This window comes from Anastrepha obliqua, chromosome 3, assembly GCF_027943255.1.
Source record: "Anastrepha obliqua isolate idAnaObli1 chromosome 3, idAnaObli1_1.0, whole genome shotgun sequence".
Classification (NCBI taxonomy): domain Eukaryota; kingdom Metazoa; phylum Arthropoda; class Insecta; order Diptera; family Tephritidae; genus Anastrepha; species Anastrepha obliqua.
The window spans coordinates 137,356,571-137,381,756 of record NC_072894.1 but is presented as its reverse complement, the minus strand read 5'-3'; the positions used below and the strand labels follow the sequence as shown (position 1 = coordinate 137,381,756).

At 34.4% G+C, this 25,186-nt stretch overlaps 1 protein-coding gene across 1 annotated transcript; it reads right to left on the bottom strand.

The window, feature by feature from the left end:
* Positions 1-2,484: 2,484 nt before the first annotated feature.
* On the bottom strand, positions 2,485-21,416 carry LOC129242250 (CUGBP Elav-like family member 4). The gene is made up of 8 exons (XM_054878808.1): positions 21,348-21,416; positions 18,585-18,728; positions 17,232-17,490; positions 15,060-15,158; positions 10,667-10,744; positions 4,699-4,875; positions 4,087-4,609; positions 2,485-2,905 (listed from the first exon to the last, which is right to left on the bottom strand). Exons 1-7 carry the CDS (start codon positions 21,414-21,416, stop codon positions 4,482-4,484), a joined length of 954 nt encoding a protein of 317 aa, XP_054734783.1. The 3' UTR covers positions 2,485-2,905; positions 4,087-4,481.
* Between the last annotated feature and the right edge of the window lie 3,770 nt (positions 21,417-25,186).

The following is a 25,186-nucleotide window of genomic DNA, read 5'->3' as shown; positions in this document are numbered from 1 at the left end:
GCTTCTCCGCCGCTTCACTAAACGCAATTCACTACCTGCTTCACGTTAAACTCGTGCATCTTCGTGCACGTTCATATCGCTCTATATAGCTTTTTAATATGTATGTACGTATGTTGCAAAAGTTCAACATTAACTTCAACAAGTTTATTTCATTTTTAATTTTATGTGTTTTGTTTTTATTTTTTTTTGCTTTGTAATAATTTCTAAACCAATTTTTATCGGCTTTATGGCCGATGTTTGCCCACCCTACTATATATGTATGTATGTGTATGCATGTATTTGAGTTTATGTATATAAGTAATTATGTATGTATGTATGCGCTTGCTTTGTCAAACAATGTTCCAATATGTTTCAGCATAAGTTTCATGTATTTATGTTTGTATGTATGTATCAAAAGCGTTTGTTTATGCCTAAAAACTTCAGCTTTCAGTTTATTTGTTTGTATGCGTGTATAAATAATACTACAGGGCCACCAACTACTTACATTCCAAATTATCGCTATCCTCAACTATTTTCCGCTGCGCTGTATGGGAAGTTAGTAGAGCTATGTATGCGCGTGTGGCTTGCAAGCATCTACAATATGTGTACGTACGCCTTAATTACTCATATCGCAGGACTAATCATGCATCGAAGTGTAAGTAGCTTTTTGTGAAAAATCATAATCATACAAAGGAGTAGTGAATATGAAGAAGGCTGCTCATTATAAGGCTCCCCGCGTTTTCTTACTTGGAGCAATCAAAGAGTGTTGATTTGCCTAATTTTCAAAATCATATATTCGTACATATTTGAGCCGATAACTATTTATTATTGTCCAATTTGAATAGCAAAACCTTGTCAGCAATAATCGGCAAATGATTAAAATCTCATAACAAGACACGATATTTAGCTCAAAACTACGCGAAAATAATGCGTAAGCCAGCTGTTTTCAACGACTCTTCTTGTGGTTTTTTGTAAGCTCGCAACTTTTAAAGCTTGGCAGTAAAAGTCTGATCGTGCCTGTAAACTTTTGTTTTACTTTCTCTCGCTCCTTACTGTAGCTAGCGCGTGCACTTTTCAGTTTACGCGCCTTTGGCTATCTCGCCTCGCTATCTACCGCCATCTCCCGCTATCTCTCTCTTTCCATTCTAGTCAAGCCATTGCTATCACACAATTTTTTTTGCGCTTTTGCTGCTTCACATTGTGCTATATATTTTTTTCTCTTTCACTCTAGTATGCAAGTCAGCTTGCTTTTCTCCCAGCCAAAGTATAGTTGTCCCGCTCTAGCTAAATGTTTCTTTCTCCTTCTACAGCGCATGCCTTCCATTCTAATCAGGTCTTTCTTCTTAGTGATTATGTCCTTTTATCTAAATTTTTCGTAGTATGCCCTTTTTCGACACTCTCTTTGCGCTCCCAATCGACCCTGCTTTTGTAATATTCACTTTTTTTCAAAAATTTTTTGTATCATGTTTTAGTTTTTCTTCTGTGTATTTAATTGATATTGTGAAACTTTAAGGCTTGTAATCTCAACGTTTTTTGGAACTTTTTTCTTATTACAAACTGTGGGAAAAATATTTCCCGAATTTTCCCTCTCTCTTCCTACTTTCCTCTTTAATATGCTTCGCCTCTCTTCAAATTTGCGCTTGCTAATATATTATTTTCACTACTTGCTTCGCATTATTTTCAAACTATTTGTATTTGGTAATAAATTTTAAATAAGTATTATTTATTTAGTTCTTTTTATGCCATCTGGCTGCACTATTTTTGTAGTTTGTTTACTAAATTTCTTGTTGTTGTCTAATTTTAATAAATTCCCATTATGATTCTTTTTTACTAATAATGTATGTTTTATGCATTATGTTTTGTATGCGATAATTTGCATTATTTCAGTGAAGTATATAATTAATTTTTTTTTAGATTTTTAATTTTAAATTTTGTATAAAAATTATTATATTTTTTTTTGGATTTTTGTGTTTAATTAAATTACTTCAGTTACTCGTAACTTGTGGTTTGCTCTAATTTTATTAATGCATTTTTTTCTATATTTGTTTTTGTATTTGAAAACCCAGAACAGTTCAGTTTTTTCGGTTTTGGTCGCATTTGCCAGTCAGCTTTTGTTGTAGTTGTTGTATTTGTGTGATAATCTTAATTGTAGTGGTAATTAATTAATTAATTGGTTAATTTATGCAACTATTGTTGTAGTTATGTATGTATTAATATATCTATGTATGCAAAGTGTTTGTAGTTGAATGGAATATCAAACTTCAAAGTGTGATTGTGTGCCTAAAAAATGATGCATAAACTTTCAAATATAAGTTTTTGAAAATTTAAAGAAATCCTTTGATAATAAGAGTCAAATTTAATATTTTTTTCTTACACGGTGTTTTTGTCTTGCGATAAAGTTAATTAATAAATATATTTATCATATACATACATGTATATATGTGTATAATGTATATGCGTGTGTTGTATATATATATCTACGATATTATTTTGTTGTATGTTTAATTTTGTTTTTGGTTTGGCAAAAATTGTTCAACGTCTCTTCGACATCCATTTTATTTTTCTACTCGTACGCGCATTTCCGTTAGCGGTATTTCAGTTCTAAATTTTTTTTGTTTCTTTTTTTTGGTTTTTTTGTATATATTCATTAATTTTTAATAACATTGTTTCATTACACACTTCATCAGCGTGTTGGTTTTCATTGACGTTTCGAAAAAATGAATTCCACTTTTATACTTATTTGCTTGTGTGTGTGTTGACGTGTTGTAATCATATAATCAATTGTTTAGAGGCGCTTCGATGAAAGCTTGTGTTTGGTATCGGATCGACCGGCTGGTTAGGCGATAGGAAGCTGGATTTACATCATTGGGTAAGACTCTTTTAATTTGCTTGGTTGAATGATTTTGCCTGTGAACTGTTGTCTGACCTAAAAAATACGAAATTAAAAAGATGTTAGTAGCATTTTTTTTAGAAACGAGTAGTAAGTAGTTTATCCAGAAATCAAATTATACCACCTCAACATTTTGAGCAATTTTGACTATTTTTTGTTGTTTGTTCAATGTAGATAAATTTTTTAGAAAAGTATAACTGATTATGTAAAAATTATTAATTATATATTGCACGATGCAAACCCAAATATCAAACTTCATACAGAAGATTAAAAATTCAACAAAGTTTAATTAAAATGTCACGCTTTTTAATATGCAATGCTTATTAAATTTTAGTACAAAAAATGTAAGTTCGAAGTTACTGAAAATTCTGGTGATTTTTTTAATGTAATTTTTTCCTTGATGGAGTTGCGCATTCTCTCTATAAAACGGAAAAATATCGTGCATTTACTCAACAAAAGGCAAAAAAAGCAAGAATTTTCATTCTGAAACTAATTTGACAAGAAAATACTATTATATATCAATGCTACCTTAGGAGTCTAAACCGGTCCGGAATTGGCTGAGCTATTCTAAATCGTATCTTCCAAAAAAATTCAAAAATTGCATGAAACATCTAATCTAATTGCTTGCGTTGATAAAATTTTTAAACATTTAAGACTTTTAAAGCTTAAACTTTTCCATTGTATGAGGTGGTTTTTTGGATAAAATAATTTTCAAAACTAATTTTATTTATAAAAATAAAAGTTTTTGTATGTGCCAAATGGGGCCGGCTCACATAAGTATTAATACTTTTCCGAAGTATTTTGGTGGAAGTCTTAAAATATAAAAAAAATTATGAAACACTTATACACTAATGCTCGGCCAAATAGCTCCTTCTTCTATTTGTGGCGATGTTGTTCCACAAATGGAGGGACCTACAGTTTTAAGTCGGCTTCGAACGGCAAATGATTTTTATGAGGAGCTTTGTTATGGCAGAAATACACGCGGAGGTTTGCCATTGCCTGTCGAAGACCGACCGCTAAAAATCAGTTATAGATTAAAATAGGCGCTCAACTGGAAGTGTACCTAAGCTGCGAAGTAAGTAAATAAACTAGTAAAAGCTCCTTCTAAATTTATTCAGGCTCAACCTATTACACCGGCACTCTGGTTATTGGAAAATTCTTTATTCCGTCTAATGCTCCATCTAAGCTTAAGGTGTATTTTCATAATTTTCACTCACCTCTTTTATTTTGTTTGTTGTGTATTTGTTGTCGGCTTTTATTAGGATATTCAATTCATTATTGTAAACTTGCACATTTGTTGGATAGTGGATTTATGTTAAGGTCTCATTCTTTTAATTTGAAACGGAATCTGAAGACTACTATTTTCTGCTATTATTCCTTCGGCTGTTGCTGGGAGTTTCTACTGCTGACTGTTGTTGAATTTCGAGTTTTGTTTGCTGCGCTTTCTTTAGTTTTGTTTCAATTTTTTTGTTCTATTTGGTAATAGGGATTTTTTTGTTGTATATATAACTTTTTTTTGTTGCTTTTGGAATTACTGTTTCATCATTATTCTCGCAAGAAGTAATCGTTTGTAATTGTTAATGTTGTGTAACGCTTTAAGGAACTCCGATTGTTAATAGGGTCGACTGGCATCCTTTGGCCGCTTTAGTTGAACTTTCAGTCTTTTCATGCCAATCTGGAAGCCATTCATTGCCTGAATGGCCGCTTGAGCGCTGGCAGGATTATCGAATGAAACAAAACCTATAAAAGAGAAAATATTAAAATAATTCGTTAAGTAAAATGTAATTCAGATTTATGTCTGTGTGAGTGTGTATGAGCGAATAACTTACCAAAACATTTACTTTGATTTGTAGCACGATCAATGAAGACCTTTGAACTGATCACATTACCAAATGGCAGGAACATCTGCATCAATTCCGCATCGCCAAACTCTTGCGGCAAATGATATATGAATAGATTACAACCCTCCGGTCCGGAAATCGAACATCCTGGGAACATCAGAAAATCTTAAAGAAGACATTACAAGAAAAGAAAAGAAGGAAAGAAATAAACGATGAGAAAATCAAAAGTGAAAAATCTATGAATTTGTGATTTGTGATGCTGCGACTTCAAAGGAAAACTGAGCGGAGATAAGGAACATAAAACGCAATATAACTCAAATTTTTAATAATCGAATATTTGGCGTATGCATTTGTCATATAAACGCCTATATTGAAAATATGAAAATGCGAATTGCCTAGAAAAAAAGCGGTACAAATTTAAAAATAATAAAAATACAGTTGGTACATATAAATAAACCTTAGGAGATTAAGCATACAATATTTTATAGAAAATTAACAAAACTAGTTTTTGGGAATGAGAGAAAAATTAAAATTTCAGTGGCCAATATTCAGTGCACTTAAATAATTATAAACTATATATAAAAGCAGAGGTACGAAAAAAGCTTCAGCAAAGCTTTAGTTTTACTGAACTGAAAGCTATTTGCGTTATTAGTGAAAGCCTTTTAATCCCAGCTTCCTAATAAATAACTGAATTTAATATACTGTGCAATTACGATATATATTATATCTTTTTCATAGAAGTAGAAAACAGGCCTTGGTTAACTGAAGCGGTAGGTATTTGTGCTAGTGGTGAAAGTTCTTTGGTCCAAGCTTCGAACTATTTAGAGACAGAGAATAGATAGAGTAAGGATGGTGTGACTCAACAATTTGGTTTGAGGTCACTCTTCCGCGAATTTTTGGATTCATTGATGAATCTTAAGAGATTCGGAAGAGGAAGAGTATGAACTTTATCCATACTCAGTACATCCCTAAGCCTGTGATTACACCCACCAGTACTTTCAGGTCCTTTCTACTAAGAGAAAGGTAGCTAATTTCCTGTTTGGTTCTCTACAGGAGTCCAACTCAGACTAACACCTTTTACGTACAGACCATAGTAGCCTTCCACCCGACTACAGAGGCGTGTGTAATAATGGATTTAATCAGGATGATGTACGACCAGTGTACTATCGTCGGTCTTAGACTCCACGTCCTGCTAAAGATTCGATTACACTGCCAGAAGACTTTTAGTGTTCGAGAGACCTTCTGCTCGACGTGCGTATTCCAGGTCATCTTACCATCTAGGATTACCCCTGAGTATTTGCCCTCAGAAGACAATTGCAGTGTTACTCCTTTCAAAATGGGTAGTAAAACGGCCGTCCATATTGTGCGAGAGACCATGCAACTCGCTACAATACTCAATTTCGTTTAGAGCTACCTACATTCTATCTAGCGCCCTCAGATTACTACGCACTCATCTTCCGCATAAGCTTGGATGTGTCCAATTTTCTGCAGATTATTAAGAAGAGAGTCCTTAATAAAGCATCAAAGTAGGGGAGAGAGTACACCGCCTTGTGGGCAGCCCTTCTTAACCCCAACCTTGATTCCTTCATTGCTAAAAGCTCCTTCAATGTTCCCAAATACACAAAGAGTGTACTCTCTTATTTCCAACCCCTTTTCGACTATACTAACGCGCTCGTGCAGAGCCGATTTACAAGATTTTCCACTTCGACAAGCATGTTGTCTGACATTGAGAGGGTTGCAACTTAGAACTCTTGGCCCAATGTATTATACTTCTCGACCGTACTTTTCATGTTTTTAAGCATAAACGATGTCAGGCTTATAGGTCTCAAACTTTTCGGTAAAGCTTAGTTGTCCTTGTCTGCCTTTGGGATAAAGACGACTTTCACCAAATGCCACGGTTGTGGCACATATGTTCGCGCAAAGATTATTTTCAGAACCTTCTTTAGTTGTTCTCCGCCACGCTTGAGCATTATTGAGTAAATGGCATCAGGTACCGGGTACTTAATGTTTTCGAATGACGAGAAGGTAAACTTTATCGTTTCCTCGTTAACTATCCTAGATGCAATGAACCAATCACGTCTGCTGGTAATGGTAAATTTAAAATAGAACTGGCTTCGAACTGTATCAAACATCGAATTAGTGAGGAAGGCTAGGGAAAGCTGGGTTGGAATGATACTGGAAAAAATCATGATCTAACTGACTATTATGAGTATAGCGAAAGCTTTCATACCTCATTACATTTTGGGCCATTAGAATATTTCTAATTTACTTATATCATTAATATTATTTCATTATGATAAAAGCTTTTTTTTGATAGTGGAAAATTTCTAAGTACATGTGAATGTTTTCATATACAAGAAGGAAAATAATATTTACACTATAACAGTTTTATGCTTCAAAGTAATTGAAGAGGGTACATACAAATGCACATACATACATATGCTAACTTTGATGTGTTCGTAAAAGCTTTGGAATAAAAACTAAGTTTTTTTCTTTGGATTACAACCTTTAGCTAATAAAAGATCATGCGAAAATAAATAAAAAAATAAAAATGCTATTATAAAGTGCCATAAAATATTTACAATGCATTTTGTGAGTACTTAAAATGCTTTTAACAAAATGTGTAGCATTTTTCAAAGGTCATTCATTGTTTTTTGTAGCTACCGAGTTTCTTTCCATTCTTCTGTAAATTCAATATTTCATATTTAAATGCATTTGAGGAAGTTTTGTATGTTGACATTGCTCAATACGACAATGGGGAATCACATAAATGAAATATTAAAAAAAAAATGGTAGCATACATATGTATGTTTATACACATCTACAGATCTAGTAATAGAAAGGAAATGGATGTTACACGCATGCATTTTGGGGAAAAATAATGTGAAGGCAAAATACAAAAGGTACAAAAAGCATCTGAAATATTAACAACTATCTATGTATTCATGGTAACAGATATGGATATGTACATATTTCCGTATGTTTGTGCCTATACATATACCAGTATTTATAAAGGTGATACATTTCTAAGAACTATGACTGCTGGTAATAAATAAATCAGCAAATAGGAAAGGAAGAACGCATGCATTTTTGCTGGACAATGGTTGAAACTAAAAGTTCTATATATTTATTTACAATATACATATAAGGAAACTGAAGTATATACAAATATGTGTGTGTATGTGAGTGTATATATTTACACTTTCATATCTACAATGCAGGGATATAATAAAAATTATATACATTTTATATTATGCATCGAGTGTTTTTTAGTTATTCCTGAAAAAATTTGCTCAGAGACGTAAATTTGTCGGTTCGATACTGAAATTGAAAATAAAAAGCCCATTGTATTTAGAGCTCTGGAAAGAGGGTAGATCGTCCAGGAGGGGAGGAGAAAAGTATCAGAGAAAGAATAGAATAGAGACAGATATAAAGGTAGTTAGTTCTGTGAGAATTTTCCAGATTCTTTGGCAAATCTGTAAATATTCTCCAGTTTTAGAGAACGAATATTACTCATTCTCACGACATCGGAGAAAGGAAACCCACAGAGAAAGTGCTCAGTGCTATCCGCCTCCTCTAAGCAAGAGACGCACATTGGGTCCTCAATGATTCCAACGGTGTTCATGTGCTGACCTCATGGGTTGTGTCCTGTAATAATACCGACCATCAACCGAACGTCTTTCTTTCCAAGTTTTAGTAGAAAGTTTCACAGTTTTCTATTTGGACTTATCAGAAAAAACTTTGCAGTTCTGCAGCGTGCTAGACCGGACCATCGCTCCTTATGTAAATTGCATACATAATAGCTGATTCAATTCATGATTTCTGCAGAACTGATTACGATTATTGGCTCGGGCCCTTGTGGGGCCCGCTAGTCCACGGTTGGCCAATTCATCGGCAATTTCGTTTCCTTGAAAATCGGAGTGTCCTGGAACCCATATATGTACAAGCGACAAAATTAAGCTTCTTCTTACTCGTACATTCTTGAACAATCTTTGAGGTTTGCTTCGCGTTCTCCAGGGCCTTCAGTGCAGCCTGACTGTCAGTGAAAGCTCCAACTTGTTTCCCGCTCCATCTCCTTTCGATTATCTATCGGCTACTTGTTGGTGATAATTGTTTTTGTAGTAAAAAATAAATTCTTCGAACTTTCAATTTCGAAAATCCAATAAGAATTAGAAAAATTTACATTATTTCACTCAAAAGTTATATCTTGTTTTAGAAAAATTTGAATGAACTAACTAAAAGATTATTAAGGGTGATCAGATTGGAGGTACTTTTTCCAAAAGGGTTTTTTTGACAGATCACGCGGGACTTCTGTCAAACAAAATACACACTTTTTGTAGTATTCATTGACATTTCCTCATGGAAAGATTTACCCTTCAACAACATTTACAAATCGCCGCTCTGTGAAAAGTGCTCATCGTGCGCTCAGGCCAACTTTTGGTGTACAGCGATGACGCTCATTTTTAGCTTAACGGCTACATCAGTATGGAAAATTGCCGTATTTGGGTGAAGAACAACCCGAAACCATTCAAGAACAGCCATTATGTCCATTGAAAACAACCGTTTGGTGCGTGCGTGGTGCTTATGGGCTAGAGGAATCGTCGTCCTTCTTCAAAGACGAGGCTGGCCCCAATGTAACAGTGAATGACGAGCGCTATCGTGCTAATGATAAATGTCTTTTTTATGCCGGACATTGAAGCCCGTGATCTCCATAATATTTGGTTTCAACAAGGCGGCGCTACTTGCCATACAGCCCATGAAACAATGGTTTTACGGCGTCGTCGTTTCGCTGAGGAATTTTTCAGGCGTTACGGATCAGTGGTTTGGCCACCAAGATCGAGTAATATCTCATCCTTGGACTTTTATTTGTGGGGGTATGTAAAGTTTGAATGCTTTGTGGATAAACCAGCTTCAATTGAGGCATTGGAAGCCAACATTACTAAAGTTATTCCCGAGATACCGACCGAAATCCTCCGGCGAGTCATTCAAAATTGGTGCTTACAAATGGCCGAAACACGGCGCAATTGTGGCCAACATTTGGAAGGGGTTATCTTTAAAGAATAAATGTGATGAATAGCTCTTCATAAAAGTAATAAATATTGCCCAAGAAATTTGAATTTTCATCGTTTTATTTCAATTTAAAATCTGATATCTCTAAATTCATCACATCATCACCTCTAATTGAACACCCTTTAGAAGTGCAGTGATTTGTTGGGCAAATGAAATGATCCACAAAAAGCGAGACTTGCTACATATAAGCGAGGAGCGCGTATGTTCGAATCTCCGTGCACTGGACAGCAAAATAATAGAAATTTCCCCGGTAGGCATGGCAAACCTTCGAGGGTATTTTTGCCATGAAAAAGTCCTCATATAAAATATCTGTCGTTCGGAGTCGGCTTGAAGCTGTAGCTGTATTTTAAGTCATTTAAACAAAAATAAAAAATATTGTAGTATTAAAATAAGAATGAATTGAGTGCAATTTATTATTAAAAAATCGGTTACCAAATAAAACTAGGCAAGTATCTACCGACAGTTTCTTTTAATTACTATTAAATAATTTCCAACAACTATTGTTAAATATAGAGTAGAGTGTAAGTATTTACAAACTCTTCTCAAAATCGTAAATTCTCAACAGCAAAGCTCACAAATAACAAATAACATTCAGATAATTATAATGAAAATGTTGAAATCAATAGGCAGAAAAATTAAGCAAAATAAATATTAAATCAATTTGAAAGCATTTACATAAACCATGTGCCTAATGTTTTCCTTTTGTTAATATCTTCTTGTTTGAAGTTGATTTTTTGAATTAATTAATATTTCAGCACACAAATCGTCACATGCAAAAAACTGACTACCGTAAGTGATTTAAAAAGCCTAATAAAATAATAGAGTTATAAAATTATACAAAAAAAGGAACATCGAAAAAACACATTTACATTTAAAACCTGCTTACCTTCACGTTGAGTGGGTGCAACCGCCGCTAGAGGTGGTGGTAAAGCTTGTGGAAATTGTCCATAAACGGCGGGAAAGGCTGCATTATATAAATAATTTTTTTGTTGGTTTTTTGTTGTTTTTTTGCGTATTGTACACATATATATATGTAGTAATCGAAACATTTATGAGACAACACAACGTTTATATTATGTATATATGTAATTTTGAGATAAAAATGAAACAAAAAAACAGGAAAAGTAGAGAAAACACATTAAAATCACACAATGTAAAGTCAAAGTTAATTATTTTGAACAATATTTATATACGTCTTTGCAAATATATAAATATTAATAAATATTGATGTATGGTAGACTCAGTAAAAAATAATAATTATAATTTATATAGACCAAATTGTCTTCTTCATAATTATTGTTATATGCTATGTGAATGTATACGTGTACGAAAAGTATGTTAATACATGAGCAGAAAAACGAACTGTGACAGATTGTAATATGCATACTTGTATGTGTGGGAACTCAGACGTAAATATTGAAAAGGATTTAGTCAACGGCAACTATTCAGCAATTATGCACATCAAATATTTTCAGGGATTATAAGTTTTCATATTATTTAATTAAAAAAAAGCACACTTTCTTCCACCTGCTTGGGCGCGAGCTAAACTCCTAAGTATTTTAGAAATATTCAGCATAAGTTTAAGAAAAGCTTGTCACTTTCTTGTTAGTATTGGTAATTTGAGAAGTGATTTTCCACTTAAGATTTGTTTTTGGAAATTTATTCTGGTTTTAGAGGAGGCTACAGGAACATGAATTTTGTGCTAGTAAATTAATAAATCGCATGAACATCAAGCTTATTTCGCTTCAACTGCATATCTGCAATTTTGGTCTTCCCTATTTTTTAATTATCAGCCGTAGCCAAATGAAAAAGCTCCTCATAAAAAATATCTGACGTTCGGAGTGGCCTTGAAACTGTAGGTCCCTCCATTTGTGGAACAACATCAAGACGCACGCCACAAATACAGGGTGGCTGATGAAAGCCGCTACCAAAAAAAAAATTGAATACATTTTTTCTTTTTAAGTTATCAGTTCCATTTTTGTTTTAATTTGCAGATTGATCTTTAAAATTTATTAAAGTGGATAACTGGGACACGCAAACAAGAATTTGGATAGTCCGCCGCTATCACGTACTGGAGTCCGTAGTTTTGGTACAGAGAGAGTACAGGCGGATGTTTGGCGGCGATCCCCCGAGCAGATGGACCATAATGAGACTGGTGAATAATTTTGCTGAGCAAGGAACAGTTGCAAGAAGGCCTTATCATCGAAACCCACCAGTTCGGACGGAGGAAACGATCGCTGCTGTAGCTGCAGCTATACAAAGCAATCCAAGGGTTTCAACAAGAAGCTTATCTGCTCAACTTGGTGTCAGCCGACAGTCTTTGCAAACAATAATGCACAAAGATTTAGACTTATTTCCCTACAAAATTCAAATGGTTAACAAACTGAATGCAGCAGACTTGCCGATTCGCTTGGAATTTTGCCAGAAGATCCTGCAAATGGTGGAAGAAGACCAAAACATGTTAAACTGCCTTTTCATGTCTGATGAGGCCCATTTCGATTTAAACGGCAATGTGAACAAACAAAATTGTCGAATATGGAGTACTTCTAACCCACAGATACTCCACGAGACGGAATTGCATCCTCTTCGCGTGACAGTGTGGTGTGCGGTTTCTTCACGCTGTATTGTCGGGCCTTATTTTTTTGAAGAAAATGGTCACACCGTTACGGTCACTGGAGACCGTTATTTGAAAATGCTGAAAGAATTTTTCTATCCAGAACTACGCCGAAAGAGAATTCCTTTCAACTCTGTGTGGTTTCAACAAGATGGGGCAACGTCTCACATAGCCCAGACTGTTATGACAGAGTTGCGACGAAAATTTCCCAATAAACTGATTTCAAGAAACTCCGAATTTCGTTGGCCCCCCAGGTCGCCTGACCTTACTGCACCTGACTTTTTCTTGTGGGCTTTATGTAAACAAGAAGTTTATAAAACAAAGCCAACAAATTTGGATGAACTAAAACAATCCATTCGGGCAACAATTGCGGCTATTCCTGTCGCAACTCTCAAAGCAGCAATGAACAACTTTTTACTAAGATGCCACACTTGTGTCAACGAGCAAGGGGGGCATTTAAATTCAATTATTTTTAAAACTATTATAGTTAAGCTACATTTAATAAAATGTAATGACCTTCAACTTGAAAAAAAATAAATGAATTCCATACACTAAAAAAAAAGTTATTTGAGTTTCTTAATGTAGCAAAATTCATCAGCCACCCTGTAGGAAGAGGAGCTCGATCAAACACCCAAACAGGATGCACGCGCCAATTATGGTATACAAATATATAGAGAAGTTTAAATTCTTTCTTTTCCAATTTAATTTGTGTGAATTTCAGAGTTTTTCCATATTTTAAATATTCTTAATACACTTTTTTTTAATTTTTATCTTATAGAGAAGTTTAAATTCTTTTCTTTTTCAATTTAATTTGTTCGAATTTTAGACCTTTCCCTTACTTAAATTAAATTAAATTATATTTTTTTAATTATTAATTAATTATTTTCAAGCTTTCCCTTTTTTTGGTGTATAACTACATTCTGTCACGGTTGTTTTTGTTATAATTTTTTCTCTTTTTCAATAATATTGTTAGACCATTAAACACTTAACAGCAATACTAAATTTTTTTTACATTAGTTTTAACAAAAAATAACAATAATAAACAATTACGAATATTTTGTAGCTGGCAATAATGAACACATAAATTATGCATTTTGAGTGACAAAAATTCAATGCGATATTGGGACAGTAGCGGAAAAACTGGTGATGCGCGCAAGGGGAGCGCTTTCGGAAATCCGTTAAAAAAATATAATTTTTAAAGAAAGTGTTTTTGCAAGCAGAAATAATCGTTTTTTATGCTATCTCTTACAAATAAGTAAATTATTGGTCTTTTGAAATTAGTTATTTTTCAAATTGAACATAATTATTTAAGGTATTTGGAATTACATGACACCCAAAAAAAAAATTGGAGCATGAAGAAAATGCACAAGATCGCCACCAGCAAAAAAAAAATCAAAAATGAACGCGTTTTTTCATCATTTCAAATACCACTATCAAGACAAAATTCAATGGGCTAAAATTCTGCATACTCGAAAATTTTCCAATAATTATTATTAAAAATTTGCAACTTTTGATGAACTTTTTTTAATTCTTTTTCAGTTTGCACAAAGTTTGCAACTTGGCTTCACATTGTTTTTGTAACTATAATTTTGTAAAAAAATTAATAAAATTAAATAAACCACATAAAAATTGATTAAACTTATCAATAAGTCTCTGTATTATAGTTATAAAAGGGACTTTATTGAATATTTTTTGATAAGCCTGATATTCCAAATACGATACATTAAATAGATTAAAATAGGTTTTAATAAACCATTTTTTATTTACTAAAGAAACCGAGACACAAATATTTTTTCGCTTTATGGAAACACTTTCTTCACAAACTGTATGCAACCCGTTTCAAGATAAATATGGATGTTGAGATATTGATTCAAAAATAAAAATTCTAATATTTCTTCTTTAAACTTTTATTTTTTCTTCATTGAAAATCACACTTTCCACGCATTCCTTCTCAACTTTTCTTACCCCTTTTCGCATTAATTTTTTTTATGTGATATTATTCCGCAGTACAAAAAATCATAAATAACTCGTAAAACAGGATTACCAACATTGAAAGTAAAACGCATAAATTCACTTATAACACATATTGTTGTTTTAATAAATATCGCCTTGAGCTAACAATAATTATATTTATATGTTTATGTTTAGGTAATTGTTTATGGCATGACACAACAATTAAATAACAATGAAATAGAGAACGATAAATGACTGTGACTGTCACAATTCCATAAGTAATTAGTCAAGTAATAAATTCTATAATGACAACGAGAAAGAAAACTTACATTTCGTTTTAATTAAGAACTAAAAAATAAAAACTGAAAATAAAGACAAAAATATAACTATTGATATGTGACACTTTAAACGAAATACAACGTAAAACAACAACAGCTAAAAAATGTTGTAGAATATTCGATAATGGAGTGATGGACGAAAACTTAAGTTAACTATGACATTTGGAATGAGTAACTTAAACAAAACAAAGGTACCTCAAATAATACTTCTTAATTTTTCATATACGGATAATAAAACTATCTTTTGATTCGCCTTAAAAAATTTAAGAGAATAGTGGTTTTTTACTCTTAACTGTCTAAGCAACTCATAATAACTCAAAAGCTTCATAGTTATTGGATTCAGAATTTTTACTGATATGGTGATTTGAACTTACCAACTCCTGGAAACGGTGGCATTCCAGTGAAGGCATGCTGTAAGGCGGCAGCATCACCATTTGGCAGACCTTGTGGTGGAATCGTTAAATGGAGTGGATCTAAAGGAGAGAAGAAAAGATATAGAGAAAACATGAGAGATGGTTACATGCTGTTGAAAGTCAGTGTAATAATTTAATAATAATGTAATAAAGACTACGCAGATTGAAGTCAAAAATAGTATACTTTTCTCAAGAAAAATGAAAAGTTAGGTTAGACTAAATTAAAACAAGGAAGATTATAGCAAAGAGAATATATATAAAACAGTTTGTAAACCAAAAAATTAACAAAACAAAAAAAAACTACAATTAAAAATTCACTCTCGTGCACGGAAAAATTAAAACTTAAGTTAGATTGAAGAAAGAATAGCAGAGCCACAATATATATATGAACGATTAAATTTTCACACCGCGGCCGTCGTAGCCGAATGTGTTGACGCGTGACTACCAGGTGGGAAGTGTAGGGGTTCGAATATTCGGGCATGAAACAACAAATGATAGAAAAAGTTTTTTCTGACGGCGGCCGCCTCTCGGCAGGCAATGACAAACCTCCGAGTGTAATTCTGCCATGAAAAAGCTATTCATAAAAAAATGTCTGCCGTTCGGAGTTGGCTTAAAACTGTTATTTATATAAAACTAAATTTTTTTTAGAACAATAACTGTACTCAAGTAAGCATGCATGTAATTTTTCAGCAGAAATATATTTCTTCAAAGTCATTTATTACTTATAGCCAGGCACTTATGCAAATTTGAGCATAAATAAAATCCCGAACAAATAAGTTAAGAAAAAACGCAAGCTCTTTCCTACGGCACTAAAATTACCGACAGAGGTAGCAACTGTGTGTATTCGCGGAACGAAAATGTCTATGACAGGAAGAGCAAAAAGTGTTGCATATCTTAAAGGAAACTGGGGCACTATTTGCTATTTTGGTTTTTGTAGACTTTTGCGTTATTTTTATGTAGATTTTGTCTGAGAGGTTCAATAGTAAAATTTTCTAAGGAATAATTTTCTAGAGCATTTTAACCCTCTAGCGACATTACAAGTGCCTCATTTTTCAAACTTTTTCCAAAAAGGGTTAAATTGAGCCTCTTTCGAGGGAGCTAGGGGTTTGATTTTAAAAAGATATTCATCGTTAAATACTACTACACCTAATTCTCTTTTTACACGAATTTTTTGGGAACGTATTTATCGTATAAAAAGAGAATTAGGTGAAAACAATTTTTAAAAATTCTTTTTAGAGTTCACTTAAGAATTTATTTCGTGCTTACACTTTTTCATTCATTAAATATGTATATTATAATAAATAAATTAATAAATGGCGAGAGCAAAATCTATCTAGTTTCAGAGACTTTTCCTGAGACTAATTTAAATGCTTCGTACATGCGTCGAAAAATCTCACTCTATTTGCTCTATGAAATGCAAGAAAAGTTCATAAAATATTGAAAATCGTGTTGAAACAAAACAATTCGTGTAAAAAGAAGATTTTTATCTTTTTAACTCGTGTTGAATCAAATTTGTGTAAAAAAAATCGTGTAAAAAGATAATTAGGTGTACTATATATGTCAAAACTAGGCATTTCGATCAGACAAGTATCAGGTTTTTCCGATTTTTCAAATAGCATTCAGGTATATAATTTAAAAATTAGTGAGGCTATTAAAAATTTTCACTTGAGAATGCAAAAAGCATTAGGATTTTTACTGTATGACCCTAGTATATTCTTTCATCATGGTTTGAAATCATTGTGCTCCCAAAATGGCTGCTTCAGGGTGTTATCGACGACCTCTGCCCGCAATCATTATTAGCAAACACTCAATTTATTGTTTTAGGCCTGTTCTTAATCTGAAAAATAGTGCTGATGAAAATAATAATACTAATATAAACTATAACGGAAGCCAGTTAATTTCGTTTGCTTACTCTCTGCCCTTCCTTTCATCCAGGTTATGAGTGGATCTATCACCATTTTTTACGGCCTTCTCTTTATTGACCAATCGTTTTGGAAATTAGTTTACTTTTATGACTCTTCAAACAAATAAATATAAACACACATCCCCACATCCATTTAAATTTGTTCATATGACGTGTAAGTGTGTATGTACGTATGTATGTATGTGCATGCACTTTCATATAATACTTACGTCCCGGGAACGCCGTCTGCGGAATGCCATTTGTGAAGACGCCATCGGCAGCGGCGGCAGCTGCCGCGGCCGCTGCAGCAGCAGGTTGTCCATTTGGCGTTTGAGCGCCCATATTGAAATTAGGCATGGTCGGTGAGGGCAGCGATGGCTGACCGGTGCCATTTAAGCCATGAGGTATTTGCGTTGCCAATGCGGCCATCGGATTCATATAGGAGCCGGGTGCAGTGGCAGCGGCAGCCATTAAAGCGGCTTGCTGTTGCTATAGTTGTCGTAAAGGAAATCCAAGCAGAGAATAAAAGAAGGGAATGTAAAAAAAAACAATGAAGACACAATACATTAAATAAAGTAGGAAATAAAACGGAATGGAATGAGTAAATGGATGAGAAACGGAAATGCTAAAGTATGCAGATGATGAAGTTGTGCGCATAAATAAGGCAAGCAATTGGCGGTTGAGAGTGTGTGTCGATCGAGCGCCCAACGGAAGTGGTTAGTAGGTTGCGGAAGTGAAGGGTAATGGAGGGTTTGGTAAGGTAACGAATTGGCGGTGGTAGTGATGATTTATCAGGCTAGCGGGAAGTGTAAGGAAGGTAGTTGCAGTTAAATTGGTTTTGCTACAAAAGTAGTAATAAAAATGTACAATTTACGATGCAAACGTTGCCAAAGGCGAGCGTGCGCTAGACGTATGCGAAGGGCAATGGCGAAGAGAAGAAGAAAGGAGCGGGCAATGCGTTGCAGTCGACCACCAACAACGCCAATGTCGCCGTTATTTAATGCACTTTACGTGACGCTGATTTCAACTGAAACTGTTGTTTTTGTTTGTTGTTGTTGTTGGTGCGTCCATTATTGTACAGGCTTTGTGCATTGTTTTCATTTGCGCTTCCACAGATTGTACGTCTGCATGCCCGTTTTTGTTTTGTAATAAAACTGCAGCGCCCTTTGTTTTGACATTTTATGTGCACAATAATAGCAGCAACAATACAAATACAACAAGAACAACAGTAAACGCAAACAACAACAAAAATAAAAAGCAATGATATTAACAATAAAAGTAAGTGGAAAACAATGCACACAGCGCCAACTGTAACAGCAACAACAAAAATCGAAATCAATTACTGGGCATTGTTTTTTGTAAAGATTTTTTATTGCAGTATCATTTTTTGCACTTATGTAGATATTTCTTTTTTTTTTTGTGTTGCCTTGCATTTATTTACGAAACTCTTTCACATTAAGCGTATCTGTGTTGTGCATTTTGTTTTTGCATCACTTTTGTTGTACTTATACGTAACCATCACTATGTGGTGCTTGTTGTCTGTGCTGAGTGTGTACGCTTGTTTGTTTGCGTTGCCTACTTACCTGCGCATAAGCTCCATATGGTCCAAATTGATTAAAGACAAAGGGATTAAGTAAATTCATATGACCCGCCATTTGTTGCATGCGTCGTATCTGTCGCTCCTTCTCAGTATCGGCAAATTTCACAACAAGACTGGAGGAAGCACCCTTTGGTGAGGTGACATGGAAATAAAATGAGAATACAAAAGAGAAGCAAAGATTAAAAATCTGCAGGATACGAATATACACTTATGGACACATATATGCGTATGTATATGCAAATATTACAAATATACAAAAAAAAAAATGAATACAATAAAGCTGAAAATAATGTATTGCGTAAAAAGTACAATGAAAATTGGTAAAAGGCGCGCTTGAGCCAACTAAGGAGCAAAGGAAGAGCGAGCTATGACAGCCGCCAAAGCTCGTTGGCTGTTTCGTGACGGAAGTTCATAGTTGGCAATTGGTTTTTGATTTATATTAATTTAAGGCGAAGGCAAATATCATTGCGTAATTAATTTTCTGACAGAGCTTTTGCATCTTAAAACTCTTACGTATCTGGATGCTGCAGAGAATTTTTGCCATTTTTATTGATGTGCTTGCCAGGTATGCCTAGCAAAGTTTATTTTTTCAAAAACTTTTTTCAAAACTGCTGTACATATTCAAAAATATGCTCAATTGAAAAAGCGATCCTTCCACTATAATAGGGATATTCTTATGTGTTTTATATTACCACCTGTTTCGAGATATGAATATTTATTTGGCAGCACCCCGAAAACATTCCTCAAATTTTCGTTCCTGAGATATTTCGTGCAAATAAGGTCATACGTTTATGGAAGTTTTTTTATTGATAATGCACCTTAATCATAATTTTCTCTAAGATACATCTGCTGTTTAGACATATCATTCAGATTTGGAGGATATTTTAGTATATTTGGTTAGGCTTTCATTACAAAATACTACCAAATTAGTCAGGGTATGGACACTAAAAATCGCATGTTTCAAAAAACATCCTTTCTATAGCTCTTTGTGTCGATATAAATACTAGTTTTGATAGCATATACCACAACTTGTTTTGAAGAAGAGTCTAGACTTCCTTGCTACTGCTTCGAACAATCAAGCAGCATTCTAAGAGCTACCTCTCTTTTTATAGATTTCTTCTTGACACCGGGCATGTAAGAAGTAAGAGGCCACACGAATAATCGCCTATCCTGTCAAAACTTCCATTTATCGTTATGACTCCGGAGTTAGAGAAGAGGGGCAGAAGTTATGTTGTGTAAAATGTTTGCGATTTTCCTCCACTTTCGCCTTCTCTTCCCTCCCTTTAGCTGCTTATTTTAACTTTAAACTATTTATTGGCTTAAGTTTCGAGCATTTAGCCATTCTCAATTCCAAGTGGAAAAGCTGTAAGTTGTCTCAGATTTGTACGCGAATAGTTTGTTCTCCGCCTTGCTTTTTTACCATCTGCTCTCTTTGCCATCTGCTTTCTTTTGCCATCTCCTCTCTCTCTAAACGGATGGGCATCCCCAGTTTAAACGGATGGTGAACTTTGGGTCTGTTCCTGAAAGAATTTGCAGCCTGCTTTTTATAGGTGGGTTTATTGGTTTTATATATTTATTTAATTAAGGAATACGTCGAGAATCGTATGATGATAAAGGATATGAAACGTTCAGCGGCCGTAACGCAAATTTTATAAAAATACAAAAAGCTGAATTCTTTTTATGTAAGTGACTTGAAAGTTCCACCGGATAAAAGCGGAATATTCCAAACGGACTCTAACAAATGCAATGAACAACTTTTTGAGAGTATAAGGGCCTTAGAAATGTGTACAAAACCACCGGACAAAGGCGAACATAGCTTAAGTATTCGGAGTTAAATAATCTATATGTTGACTGAAGGTGAGTTGAGAGTCGAAAATACCACTAGAGCTTTAATTTGGTCTAAAGTTTTCAATGCAGACCCCAAAATATTATAGGTATAAGCTATGATATTTGATTTACTTGAAAAAAAAAAAAACTACTTGAAAGCATTTGTCTGTATTCTATCTATGCCAGATGGCAATAAGACTGAATCTTCAATATTCGATAGGCTGAGTAAATGTTAAGATTAGCAGAGTAAACGAGAAATTTCGAAAAGTGAAAATATAAGCTTATATCATTAGTGAAACTTATAACGAGAAGTGCATTGGGAATACTACCTTGAGAAACACCATTTCAAAAAAATTTGTTTTGTGTTTTGGTGTTTTTGGTGGGTGAGGTAGGGTTGAAAATGTCTTGACACTTACAGTGACCGTCGTCTACCGGCGAACTGAGGAACACTATACGATACCTGGAAAGGGCAGGAAGTTATGTTTTCCAGTGCAACTGAGCAGTTCCGACCAGATAAATATGATGCTAACCAAGTTTAGAAGGTACCATATAATCTGAAATACGTTAATTTACTTAGAAAAGCTTTATGAGAGACTCCATCAAGCTTCATTACTTGGTAATGGTTGTTACACAATAATTTTCCTGCTAAAAACTGGAAATTTAAAATAGAAAGTTTAAATTATTTTCGCTGAAACTCAGCCCTCCCAACCATTAATCACCATACAAAATTGTTCATTGTTTTCTTAATGGAATATCTACTTTTCAGGTAAAGCAATGAGAGCAATGCAACTAAAAATTACCAGAAATCATTGCAACTTAATATCGTTATAAAATTGATAACGTGCATTTCAAGATCCTTTGGCAATGTATTAGGTACTTTTAATTACATCAGATAAGAGGCAAAAGCAACACGCTTTACCCTGAAAACAACATCAACAATGAATAGCAATGACGCATGTGGCAGAACTGGCAGTAAATTCAATCGCATAATTATAACTGAATTTCGTATGTATGTGCGCAAACATATACATACATTATAAGAATGAGAGCCCGACTGATTGTGGACACTTTGATGCGAGTAGTATGCAAAAAGGCGCTGCTGCAAATTTTGTCATTGATTTGCAAAAATTTCTAGGAGGGCGAATTGCAATTACGCACAATTTCACATAAGAGTGAATATGCCGGCACGGGTGTGGGTGTCGAGTTGCAACATGCGTCGTGCGCTATGCTATTATTATGCTAATTAATAGACAACACTCCTGTAGGCGCACCGCCAACACATGCGAAATTTCTAGATAGAGGCAGAGGGAGGGAGAGAGAGGTGGGTGCGATCTATACAAACATAGTTTCCTGTATGCGTATGTATTTATGTATTTCCACTGCTAACGAATGTAAACTGAAGACATTCATTTCGTAGTCATTTATTTCTATTCGATTTCAAAGCACGAATAAGCACGAATAAGCAGTGCCGAGTTTGGGCCATGCAAGGTGAGTAGGCAAAGTAATGGCGGGGGGCCGAAAGAGTGATGTGGGTATGTAGGCGCTACAAATGAGAAAGTAATGGAAGCTGCTGATGTGAGTGGTTACAATTACTGCAGGCAGCATACACATTCCACCAATCATGTGTGTGGGAGAGTGTTTGTGTGCTTGTGCACACATAAATAAGCGGCTTACAAATATGAAATACAAAAGCACTCAGTATGCAATTATTTTGATATTTACTTAAAAATAAATAATAATATTTCATGCTGCCACACCCAGCTGCACCAAAGCTACTCTTAGGTACATGCATGTATTTGTGTGTTGCTGTGCTATGAAGCATTTCTCTGTGATTATAAGCCTGAACAAATACACACCTCCTATTGTAAATACTACACACATACATACATATGTGACATGTGCATGTGAGTATGAGTGTGAATATGCTGGTATGTACGCGTATATGTGGGTGTACATGTGAAGTCTATTTATATGTATGTTGTCTTTGCTATTTTGTGCTGCATACTTCAAGGCGCACCCACGCAATGCCAAGCATTCGCTTATAGAAAAACTCACAGAAAAATAAATATGTTTGTATTTCGTATTTCAAATACACATATGTTCACCATTTTACTTGTCATTCACTATTTATTTCTGCTCTTCGGAAGGTAAAAGAAAATTATAAGCGGATTTAAAACTTGCTGTTCAAATAACAATAAAGCATTTGCGCAAAAAAAAATATTTTCAAATGAATCTATAATAGTATCTGAGGGTGTATGCATGTGAGCGGAGCTTAGTTCATTTGTAAAGAAAATATTTCTTTGAAGTCACGATAGCGTGAAAGCTTATGCCCACATGATTTTTGCTTTTAAAATTGTATTTATTTCTTTTGAGTTATTTTAAATCTCAATTTTGAGGAATTTTAATGAAAATTTGTAGAAAATACTGATTGATTAGGAAATCAATTTCAACGCATGAAAGCATTACTAAAAAATAAAGAAATTTATATTACAAAAATGTGAATTGAAAAACAAATTTTGGAATTTGCATTTTCTGGTTGACCCGGTCGAAGTAACATGAAAAGAACTTCGAGGTTATTAAAAATAACAATAAAATATATCAAATAAATTTCACTGCAAAAAATTAATCCTAAAATAACAATAATATGCAGGCTAATTTTTTTTTATTGAGCAAAAAAAAGTCAAAAATAATTAATTTAAATAAATTAATAAAATCTAAAAATTAACTAAAAATAAAATTTATAAAAAAATACCGTTGGCAACCCTTAACCCAACCGAAAGTGAATCCATCAGTGAATTTTTTATGTGAAAAATTACCTGAGTATAAAGTGGCAAAAAAATATAAATTTGTGCAAACCCGATTAAAGAAAATGTTCTTAATCGGTGGTGTATAAAATAACATACAAATAGTGTGCAATAAAAGTAAACTCTCCTTATTAAAAATTTGGCGCTCAGAGCTTGAGCAAAGTGAAAAATAAAACAATAACAAAAACATCAAACAAAGGCGTTAAAACAATAAACCAAAAATCGAACCCAGCCAGCTACAATAAGCTCGGCCTAAAAATATGAATAACGCTCAAACTCTAAGGCGAGAGCCTCAAACAAAAACAAAAGTGAATAATGCATACTTCACATATTCACACGCACCAACCCACATCCAAGGTAACAGTTGCCTTAACGCGCCTGATAGAGATGTTAATATCAATACTCCCTGGAGTGCCCAGTGCGCATCACCATCAACTCCAATCCTCCCGCACATATCTAAAACATCAACCGGTACATCCTCCTCCACTTTGTTAACAATACCAAGCCAACAGGTCGCTCTCTCCACTCTTCCTCTCACAATGACATCAACAACCAACACAACAACAACAGCAAACACAGCAGCTACAACATCAGTATGTTCCCTGGCACATCTGATTTGCTCTTCGGCAGTAACTTCAAAAACTTCCACAACATCGCAAGTACAAAATATTTACACCATTAGCCCCAAAGAATCAAATAAGCAAGAAAACCTAAAACGACACCGCGACGGACAGTCCCCAAACAACTCAAACGAACAGACGAACACTAATAAAAAACATAAAAACAAAACTCAAGGCACTGCACAAAAGACACTCAAAGAGTACTGGCTGGACAAGCCTAATTCAAGCAATCGTTTTGAGTTGCTAGCACAAGAACCTGAAACGAATGAACTACATACTGACAGTGGGACAGAACCGAAAACAAAACCACAAATCCAAACAGAACAACGCAAACTTAAACCACCACCCATCTATGTGCAAAACGTTGAAAATGTACATGCATTAACAACAGCCCTTAAATCACTAACTGATACAAAATACGAACTTAAAGCACTCTCAACAAATGAAATTAAAATCCAACCACAAGAAAGCATTCACTACACAAACATTCTGAAACTATTAAAAGATAAAGAAACAAAATTCTACACATTTAGACCTAAAGACCAACGAGGCTTCAAAGTAATACTTCGCAACGTTCATCATGCAACCGACAAAAACGAAATCATAATGGAACTAGCAGAACTTGGTCATGAAGTGCTAAATATACACAACATTCAACGCAGTAACACAAAACAACCTCTCCCGCTTTTCGCTATAGAACTAAAGCAGCAAGACAATAACAAGGAAATCTACAAAATAGTAACCCTTCTACACTGCAGAGTCACGTTTGAGCCACCTCACCAAAAGCGGACAATCCCCCAATGTACAAACTGCCAAAAATATGGCCACACGAAGAATTATTGCACAAAAGACCCAGTATGTGTAAAATGTGCTGGTAAACATAACACCCTTAACTGCAAAATCCATCATTCCTCCAACAAAAATGAAATTAAATGTGCCCTATGCGGCGAAAATCACACCGCAAATTATAAAGGATGCATGGTCTACAAAGCCCTACAAATACAAAAATTCCCCTCCCTCCGTAAAAAAGAACTACCAGCAACGCCAACGCCACCCACAGATCAGTACCAGAACTCTGGCACAAATAAACAAATAATCCCAGAAATATCGTACGCAGAAGCACTTACCAAAAATATGCCTTCATCAACGAGCCATAAACAGCATTCTCCCACAACTAACACTTACCCGACGCAACAACAAGACGACTTACAAGAATTGAAACAAATGATGAAACAACTAGTTGCTCAAATGACCAACATGATGAATATCATAACCTTGCTTGTAACTAAACTTGATAAACAATAAATTAATAATCGCTATCTGGAATGCTAACG

Bases quoted from the DNA above. Each gene is read 5' to 3' on its own strand.
- LOC129242250 (XM_054878808.1), bottom strand. From the start codon at position 21,416: ATGCGATTGAATTTACTGCCAGTTCTGCCACATGCGTCATTGCTATTC. The intron at 10,745-15,059 runs GTAAGTTCAAAT...TATATAATGCAG, and splicing joins GCCACCGTTTCCAGGAGTTG to CCTTTCCCGCCGTTTATGGA. The intron at 4,876-10,666 runs GTAAGCAGGTTT...GTCTTCTTTAAG, and splicing joins TGCACCCACTCAACGTGAAG to ATTTTCTGATGTTCCCAGGA.